Below are 10,219 nucleotides of genomic sequence, written 5' to 3' on the forward strand. Positions count from 1 at the left end.
CCAGCGCAACAGGACAAGAAGAAGAGAGAAGAGGCCGAAAGCGGCCTCCACTCTGCAGGTATGCTGGACACTATGTCCGGGGAGACTAAAGCTCCCTCTTTGAAAGACGAATGGGAAGGAGAAGGTGATACCCCTTCCCCCCATGGGAGGAAAAGGACTGCATCCGAAGAGTTGGAGGTGGAAGCACCCAAGGAAGGGAAGGTATCCCTACCATATGGTTCGGGTTCTGAAGCTGATGTCGTCGCAAGGCACCCCTCTAGGGACAAGCCCCTTGCCGAGTTGTAAGTGAACAATGATGCTCTAAACATACCCCGTTTTTTTCAGGTTGCAGGGGTAACATTTAAACTAGGGACAATTCCATTTCTACCCCTAACTAGAACCCACTACTCAAATTTGCCCCTAATTTCAATGTGTGCTCAGATTTTCCCCTCTACCATTAGTTGCCCTTACAGAAATGCCCTTCTGCGCCGTTACCGTCCGGTTAAACAACTTTGACCATCTCGAAAAAATAGTAAAAAAATCAAAACAAATCTGAAAAATTGTGGGATTGAAGCTACTCATGTGCGCAAGGTGCGTGCAAATTTTCGTGCTATTTAGACATACCAGGAGCTCATGGCAAAGGAAAACAATAAATCTGTACATCTTTGAATAGTAAATTCAAAAAAAATAGCAAGAAAATCCAAAAACATATGAAATTTTTTGGCACCCAAGATGCTCGGGTGCACAAGGCGTGTGCAAAAATTTTGTTATCAAATGACATGCGAGGAGCTCTCGCAAAAAAAAACCAAAATAGTGTATTTTTTACAATTTTTTTCTGAGACAAATTTTGTTTTTTTCTCCACGAGCTCCTACAATGTCCAAACACAACAAAATTTTGCACACACCTTCCACACCTAAGCATCTTGGATGCCAAAATAATTCATATTTTTTTGAATTTACGGTTCACACGCGTACATATTTACTGTTTTTCCTTCGCCACGAGCTCCTAGAATGTCCAAACAAAATGAAAATTTGCACGCACCTTGCGAACCTGAGTACCTTCCATCCCACAAAATTTCAGATTTTTTTGACTTTTTTTGCTATTTTTTTGAGATGGTCAAAGCTGTTTGACCAGACAATAACGGCACAGAAGGGCATTTCTATAAGGGCAACTAACGGCAGAGGGGAAAATTTGAGCACACATTGAAATTAGGGGCAAATTTGAGTAGTGGGTTCTAGTTAGGGGCAGAAATGGAATTGTCCCTTTAAACTATATGCTTGCAGTTCGGCCCACAGTCCACCCCGACAGTCCTCCTCATCAGGGGACTTATCTCCGAGGATGATGGAAAGCGAGATGCCTTCTCATGCTCCCTCGCCTCTTAGGGCGGACGACTTCGAGGTGTCCTCCCGGAGAATCTCCCCTGACCATCAAGCGGCGTGGGGGACAATGAAAACAATGCCTGAGGGTGCTACTTCAATCATCAAGGGTCCGGGGGCGCAGCCCCTACGGGGGCCAGCAATGAAGGCTTCGAACTATCCGGCCTACAGCCGAAGACGACTCTAGGGTCGAGCCCATGTACCCCTTTGAAGGGAATGCATGCTCTCGCAGCAGCCTCCAGGAATCCGGAGGTGCCGGATACTATGATGGGCATATTACCAAGTGTGTCCATCTCAGAGGAACATCGTACCTTAATGGGTACGGTAGTTGAAAGGGTTCTGTCCGCGAGAAGCGGATTAAATGAAGCTTTCCGGGGCCTGTTGAGAGGCTTCGAGGTATACAAAGTAATAGCTTAACTATTTTTATATGCATGATGCAGCCGTGTACAAGTAGTAGCCCCTGAGACTCTGGTCGACCTTCAGAGGGAGGCGATCACAGGATCAAAAAGATATGCTCATGAAGTAACCTAATTTATTCAAACACATGATGTTGCATCGATGGCGACTGCCCAAGCTGTGGATCTCGGAAGTTGCAGATCTAAAGCGGAAACTTGAGTTAGCGGATGAGGACATCACTCTTATTAACAGGTGACTCGATGAGGCACAAGGTATGTGTTGGGGCAGCTTGTTTATGCATGTATACTAGTATGAGCATGAGGTTGAAAAATCATATACTGTGATATGCATAACTGCAGATAATGTTGCCGCGGTTGAGACCCTTCGGGCTGAACTTGTCCGGGCCAAGGAGCAGGCCAGAGTGAGCGACGCGGCTGCCAAGAAGGCGGCTGCGGATTTAAAGGCTGAATAGGCCGTTCGGCGTCAGTGCCAGGAGAGAATATCTACTATGGAGCAGGAGCTGAAGGATGCCACTAGCAGGTGCAAATCTCTCGAGGATGATAACAAAGTCAAGGCAGCCAAACTCGACAAGGCCTTACTAGAGGCGAAAGAAGCGCGATCCAAATATAGAGTGGCTCGGGAGGAGATCTGAGAGGCTGGGGAGATAGTGGTTGGTAAGCGCTTTCTTTTACAGACTAAGTTTGACGACCCAAAGTATGCTCTGCTTAACCAAATGTGGAGTTCTCCAGACGCGTTCTTGGATCTTTCGAGGAGTGCTTCCGATGCGGTGCAGTTCTTCCAAGCACAGGAAGGACGTGCTATGGAGAGTCTTTTCTGGTCACAATTCAACGTGGCAAGGCGTCCGACGTTGCTGAACGAACGGATGGCCCAGTGGGCCGAGCTACACAAGATGTCCGGAGCTGCCATGAAGGACGTTGTGGTTCGGCTATGGCCGACCGAACCCGTTCCGAGCAGCTATTTCGGTTTGGTGCAGCGGCTTGTTAAGCGGTCGGTGTGCATAGAAGGTGCCCGGATGGCCTTCGCCCGCGTCAAGATGTATTGGGCAAAGATGAAGGCCATCGATGTTGCAACTAAGGGTCCACCTGGAGGCAAGGACCATCGCACGCTGGAGCATTATTTCAAGGACGTCCTAGAGGGCGCCCGCTTGATAGAGGGTTAGTGCTCGAAGGACATTATATTTGAATAAATGTACCAAAATTGTGAAAACAATATTATGATACATTAAAGCTGTGTTATATACCTTTGCCATTATTTCCTCCCGTGCGGCCGTTTCTTATAACCTGAAAGTTTGCCAGTCGTCGGCTTCGGCCACCTCGCGTAAAATGCGGGGGTGTTCGGAATAGCACCCGATCACTCTTGACCCAACGTCTTGGTCCGGAACAGAGGTGTCGGTGCGGCGAACTAGGCAATCGGACTATAGGGCTTTACCACCTTCACTTAGCCATAGGAGTTTTACGGCGGGTCTACTATGTTGCCCCTGGTATGCATGCAGTTATCTGAATATGGTTGCATTACGTAGGTGACCAAAGAAAAAATGGTCCTTCGTGTAATATGGAAGAAATCGCAAACGATTCTAAGAAGTCACCGAGTGGTTGACCAGCTCTCGCCGCATCATGACAGTCACTTTTCGGCTTTTTCTACTGAGGTGTTTGACCAGGTGAGCCAGAAACACAATCGCAGTAGTTCTCCCTTTACTAGCCCAGCCGATAAGATGGAACATAGGGTAGCAAGCATTGGAGCCGGGTAACCCAACTATTGACCAAAGACATGATTCGGAGCTGATGCATATAATGCCAAACTAGTGACGCCAAAGTATGCTATAGAGTTGTTCGGACTTTTTCAGCAACCCATATGTTGCCGTATCAAGCCCCTGGCGATTTTGTGCCTAGGTGTCGAGGGCTGAGGGAAAAGGCTCTGTATAGGTTTCAAATAGAGTTTTTGGTCTACAAAAATCTTTTGGACCTCCTGTCGCACGTCTGCGTTGCCTGTGCTTCCGCGAAAAGGCCTCCTTACAGGGAGCAATCTCCGGTTATTTGTAGGAAAACCGGACTCATAAAGAGTCCTTACAGGTCCGTTGGATAGACATGTATTGATTCACCTGTGGCAAAAAGATAAGAGAATAGTTAGGAAAATAGAGAAAAGGCTAAAGTCTGGACAAACCGCTTTGTAGGCTCGTCCATATTGCGCCTCCGCCGATGACCAAGGTATTTTGAGTGCATAATTATGTATGCGTGGTGCAAACTTTGCGGGTATATAAGGTGAACGACGGAGGCAGAGCTGCTAATCCAGCTCTAAAATTAACCGGTCCTATGTAGCAGAGGCCGGTAGTTTAATGACCAATGAGATATGCGGCTTGAGTAGGCCGCTTTGTACTTCGGTTGTGATTGCCGCAGTGTGCCCCTCAGTGTGAAGGGAGCGTTCCGTATTTCCGTTGACCGTAATGGTGTCGCATGGACCGGGCATCTTAAGATTTAGACAAGCGTAGTTTGGGACCGCATTGAAATGAGTGAAAGCGGCCCGCCCGAGCAGTGCGTGGTAGCCAATGCGGAATGGGACAATATTGAAGATTAAGTCCTCGCGTTGGAAGTTTTCCGGTGAACCGAAGATGACTTCCAGTGAGATTGAGCCTGTGCCATAAGCTTCTACGCCGGGCATTACCCCCTTGAAGGTAGTTGTGGTGGGCTTGATCCTTGAAGGGTCAATGCCCATTTTGCGGACAGTGTCTTGATAGAGTAAACTGAGGCTACTGCCACCGTCCGCGAAGACTCGCATGAGATGGAATCCGCGGATAATTGGATCGAGGACCAGAGCTGCCGAACCTTTGTGACGGATACTGGCTAGGTGGTCCTCGTGATCAAAAGTGATCGAGTAGGCTGCCCATGGATTGAATTGTGGGGCGTCCGGCTTTATGGCGGGGTCGTTTCGTAGTTCACGCTTGCGCTCCCTTTTAGAGGTATGCGTCACGTATATCACGTTGACTGTTTTTACTTCGGGGGGAAATTGCTTCTGTCCCCCGATGCTTGGTAGGTGAGCCTCTTCTTCTTCACTGTCACTAGGCGGCCCCTTCCCTTTGTGTTCGGCGTTGAGCTTGCCGGCTTGTTTGAAAACCCAACAATTTCTGTTGGTATGGTTGGAGGGTTTGTCGGGGCTGCCATGGATCTGACAGGGCCGATCCACTATCTTGTCTAGACCGGATGGACCATCTCTTTTTGCCTTAAATGGCTTCTTCCGTCGACCGGCTATGGAGCCACTAAATCCGGCATTGACCGTTGTGTCTTGGGTTCCTTCATTATTGTTGCGACACTTGTTTTTATCGTGTCGTGTCTTGCCATTGCCGTCCCTGACTTCGGAGGTGCCAGGATCGCTCGTGCTATTGCTTCTACGAGCGAGCCAGCTATCTTCTCCCACGCAAAAGCGGGTCATTAGTGCGGTAAGAGCTGCCATGTACTTTGGATTTTCTTGGGTGAGGTGGCGGGCGAGGCACTCGTCACGGATGCTATGTTTAAAGGCCACGAGTGCTTCGGCATCCGGATAGTCGACAATTTGGTTCTTCTTAATTAGGAACCTAGTCCAGAGTTTCTTGGCTGATTCTCCGGGCTGCTGGATGATGTGACTAAGGTCATCGGCATCCGGAGGCCGGACATATGTACCTTGGAAATTGTCGTGAAAGGCGTCTTCCAAGTCTTCCCAGCTGCCAATGGAGTTCTCTGGGAGGATGTTTAGCCAGTGCCGTGCTGGTTCCTTTTATTTTAGTGGGAGGTATTTAATGGCGTGGACATCATCACCGCGGGCCATGTGGATATGGAGAAGGAAATCCTCAATCCATACTGTGGGATCAGTTGTTCCATCATATGATTCAATATTCATGGGTTTGAACCCCTATGGGAATTCGTGCTCCATTACTTCATCAGTGAAGCAGAAGGGGTGTGCGGAGCCTCTATATTGGGCCAAGTAGCGACGTGGCTCGGATGGAGTCCGTCTGTGATTTTCGTCCCGGACGTGGTTATGCTTGTCACGTCCGGCTAGATAGCCGTCGTCACGCGTCGGGGCATGCCCCCATGATTCGTAGATTGATCTGGTCTGACCTGCTCTCTTTTCCAAGTCCTGTCGCAGGTCATATGTATATCACCGAGCTGTTGTGTCCCTACCTTTACGGCGAGGTAGTATAGGCTGGTGTTCGGCTTGAGTTACCGTTTTGTCCCGGCCACGTGGTGGTCGGTCAGCCGCGTTATGCGTTGATGGTACGGGCCCAAGTGCCTCGTCGTCGAATTGAGGTAGCAGTTTGCGCTTCGGGTAACTTTTGGTTGGGCGCTTGAGGCCGTATTCCTCGGCTGCCAGGACATTAGTCCACCTGTCGTTGAGCAGGTCTTGATTAACTTGAAGCTACTGCTGCTTCTTTTTCAGGCTCCTTGCAGTGGCTATTAGCCGGCGCTTAAAGCGCTCCTGCTCGAGGGGTTCCTCAGGCACAATAAATCTTCGTCACTGAGGCTCACCTCCTCCTCGGAGAGTGGGAGATAATTGCTGTCCTTTGAGTCTTCGTTTATGGCCTATTCATCAGGGTTAACTTGCCCATCTTCCCGATCGTCCTGTGTGGAGGTTGGCTCGACGGGGTCTTCTTGGTCTTCGGCATCGTCTGGAGTGTTATTGTCTCTCGTGTCGGTATCGCTGTCTTTTCCATGGCCTGGTTTAGAGTGGCTCCGCTGACGTCGCTGCTTTGGCTGTATCACAGGAGGTTTATCATCGACTGGATCTTTATCATTATTGCCGTCACCCTCGTTGGGTGTATCCACCATGTACACGTCATATGAAGAGGTAGCCGTCCACCGCCCGGTAAACGGCGGGTTTTGGGTCTGCTCTTCTCTGGCATCGTCGTCCATACCGTCGATGTCTTCGGAGCTGTAATCGAGCATGTCAGTTAAATCCTCAATAGTGGCTATGAAGTGGGTGGTGGGTGGGACGTAAAATTCCCTGCTCTCAGCCCCTAGACCGGGCTGGGCGTAGTTCGGACGTTGCTCCTCTGTAATAACGAGGGACCGCATCAAGTCCAGAGCCTCGCTTAAAGGCGAGGTTTGGTCGGGGAGAAGAGAGTCCGTGGAGTACAGCAGGAAGGAGACTCCTTGGCCAAGCTCACACGATGCTGACCCCGAGGGTTCGGAGCTAGTGTCCGGCTTCATGATGGTTGCTAGTGACACTACTTCCTCCAGCTCTCCCGTACTGGGCTTAGTAGTCGCAGATAGTCCGGCGGGCTCAAGAATCCCGTTTTTGGACCTGTGCGCTCCGGATCTAAGGCTAGAGCAGAGGTTGGGGTCACAAACACTTGGAATATCAAGTCTCCTCGGATATCAGTGACATAGTCCAGATTTCCAAAACTAATCTGTTGAACTGGAATGTGGCTGTCGATCTTCTCTAGATGGCCAAGCGAGTTGGCCTGCAGTGTGAAGCCGCCGAATACGAAGATCTGGCCGGGGAGAAAAACCTCCCCCAGGGCGGCATTGTTGTAGATGACTAATGGAGCCATCGAACCTTTTGATGACGACACAACGGAACTCTCAATGAAAACACCAATGTCGGTGTCAAAACCGGCGGATCTTGTGTAGGGGATCCCGAACTGTGCATCTAAGGTCAATGGTAACAGGAGACGGGGGACACGATGCCCAGGTTCGGGCCCTCTTGATGGAGTTAATACCCTACTTCCGGCTTGATTGATCTTGATGAATATGAGGATTACAAGAGTTGATCTACCATGAGATCGTAATTGCTAAACCCTAGATGTCCAGATTGTATGATTGCCTCTACAGACTAAACCCTCCGGTTTATATAGACACCGGAGGGGCCTAGGGTTGTACAAAGTCGGTTTACAGAGGAAGGAATCTTTATATCCGAACGCCAAGCTTGCCTTCCATGCAAATGAGAGTCCCATCCGGACACGGGAGGAAGTCTTCTGCCTCGTACCTTCACGACCCATTAGTCCGGCCCATGTCACATAGCCCGGACGTCCGAGGACCCCTTAATCCAGGACTCCTCAGTCGACCTGCTCGGAATGATTCGCCAGCTTGTCCTCTGCATCCTTCTAAAGACACCTTGCGGTATCCAGGTCTTTCATCGGTTCCTGCTCATGGGCCCCGCTGGATTCAACCGAGCTCTCCAATGTGCCGATCCTGGCCTTCTGTTCTTCGATGGTGCCGTTGGCGGTCTCAATGCCTTGGCTTTTGGAGGAGAGCTGCGATTGTATATCCTTCAGGAGGATCTCTTCTTTTTGCGCCTCCTCCTTGAGGGTCGAGACCTCCTTGGTGCTCCCGACAAGTTCTTCTGTCAGCTTGGTCACCTGTTGGTCAAGGTCAGCCTTGGCAGAGGATGCAGCGGCAAGGTCATCAGCAAGCTTCTTTAGTTGGGTACCTGAATCAGTAGTGAGGGCATCCAGGGCGGCCTTGTTCTTGTCCTCTAGCTCTTTGGTGCGCTGCTGCACGAGGGCTTCCAGATCATTGTTCTTGGCACGGAGGGAGGCCTCGAGCTTCTCCTCCCAGGAAGAGATATCTTGCTCTTTGGCATCCAGAAGCGCATTGCGCTCCATCATGCAGGCTTCCCGGGAAATGACATCCTCCCTCGCCATCGAGATGGTCTCTTGTTGCTTCATCAGGACTTGGAACTGCTTGCCGTGACAGTCACACAAATCATTTCCTTTGTCCCTCGCCTGCTGGTCCACCTTGTTGACAGACTTGCGCTGCTCCTTGAGCGCATCCCACTTCCGGCTGTGTCGACCCTGCATCTCCTTAAGGCTTCCCGCCATGGAATCCATAAAAGACAAGTCCATCACGACAACAACAGAGTTGTCGGCTTCCTCGACCCCTTGATACGGCGATGCTAGAATGCGCTGGAGCTCTTCATCAAGTTCCACACTCGTCGCCATTGACGAGCCGGGGGCTCTGAGCCCAGGCTGCATGAGCACGAGTGCCTACTAGCTCGAGGATGGCTGCAAGGTCCCTGCCATGGTACCGAATGAGGGGAGGGGATCCATGTTTTGAAGGGGAACTTTCTCTTCGACTTTCGCCCACGCCCCTGGCGCGCCGTCAAGGATCTGCTTCATTTCAGTCGGGGGCTCGTGGGCGCTCCCGGTAGCATGACCTTGCTCCTCCGCGGCAGCAATCTTGGTGGCTTCATCCGCGGCGTCTCTCCCTATGCTGGCCACTTCTACCATCAGTTCATGCTCTTTGGCCTAAGGAACTGCAAGCGAGGGCAATAAGCAAAAGCCAGGAAAGCAGAAATATCAGGGAAGCCCGAAGCATGAAGCGAGATGGTGAAAAAAAAGAAAAAAGAGAAAAAAGAAGAGAGAAAGTGTGAGGGAGAAAAAATACCCAGAGGAGTTTGCCAGGCGGAGGCCTCAGTTTCCCCAGCAACATCAGTCCTAGGCAAGCTCTCCTATTGGAGCCATCACCGGGGGCTCCTCGACTTGGTCGGTGGGCAGAGTTGGTCCTTCCTGGAGGTGCTCATCCCGGACCACCCCCCCTCCTTTTCTAGCCGAGGAGGTTGGGAGCTCTCCTGCATCGCTCCCCACGGGAGGGGCCAATCTCGTGCTTTCTTGCTGGAGGCTGAGATGGGAGCTTCGCGGTGGGTCGTTTGTGCTGCTCCCCGCCAGACCCGTGCCCTCCATAGTCATTGGCGACTCCTCACGCTTGATCCGCTTGGACCGATGGATGAGGGTCTTTGTCTCCTCCTCCTCCCTGACAATGGCAGCAACCAAAAGATCAGTCAACAAGAGTAAGTAGGCATATTAAAACTACTGCAAGAGAAGGGGATTGTTCTCCCTTAATCCTCATCGATGAGCATGGAGTTCATCTCAAACTCAAGGGGCAGTGAGGGCGCCCAGGATCTCTTATGGGGCAGGGGAATGGAACTCCCTGGTAGCTTTGGGCTCTGCTGAGGCGCAGGGGACTCTGACAAGGACGAATTATGCGAGGAGCTTGAGCCGGACTAGGAGCTGGAGCCAACTCCGGCAGCCGCAGATTGCCTGGCGGGAGAGGTTTTAGCCTCGGCAAGGCGGGAGGACTGACGACGCACCACATCCTGCTTGTTGCTCTTGGTGGCAATCTTCTTCACCTTTTTGGCAGCAGGCATAGGATCGGGAACAACCGTTCCCCGGTTGGCAGCCCGCCTGCAAGGACGCTGGTCCATGTCTGGTTTGGGGGCTTGCCACAAGCCACTCCTCCTCAGGCTGCTCCACCCCTCGCCCTCCTCTTCCTCCTGAGCCTCTGTCGCCGCGGTGTACAGAGCTTCCATCCTGGAAGGCTCATTCCCAGAAGGATCATCCCCGGTAGGATCGTCCCCGGCAGGATCATCCCTGGAGCCTCCTTCATGGCTTGCGTCTCGCTCCTGCCATGGGAGGAACCTTTGTCCTCAGCCTCCTCCTTTCCCTTTGTCGCCTTCCTGGCCTTCGCCATCGCAGCAGCCC

At 51.3% G+C, this 10,219-nt stretch overlaps 1 protein-coding gene across 1 annotated transcript; it reads right to left on the minus strand.

The window, feature by feature from the left end:
- Positions 1 to 7,843: 7,843 nt before the first annotated feature.
- Positions 7,844 to 8,539, minus strand: LOC147984808 (uncharacterized). The gene has a single exon (XM_087541276.1). The coding sequence runs from the start codon at positions 8,537 to 8,539 to the stop codon at positions 7,844 to 7,846; it is 696 nt and encodes a 231-aa protein (XP_087397402.1).
- Between the last annotated feature and the right edge of the window lie 1,680 nt (positions 8,540 to 10,219).

The sequence above is a fragment of the Triticum urartu genome, chromosome 2A (genome assembly GCF_056163025.1).
Source record: "Triticum urartu cultivar PI428250 chromosome 2A, HENAU_Tu73, whole genome shotgun sequence".
In the NCBI taxonomy this organism is placed as follows: domain Eukaryota; kingdom Viridiplantae; phylum Streptophyta; class Magnoliopsida; order Poales; family Poaceae; genus Triticum; species Triticum urartu.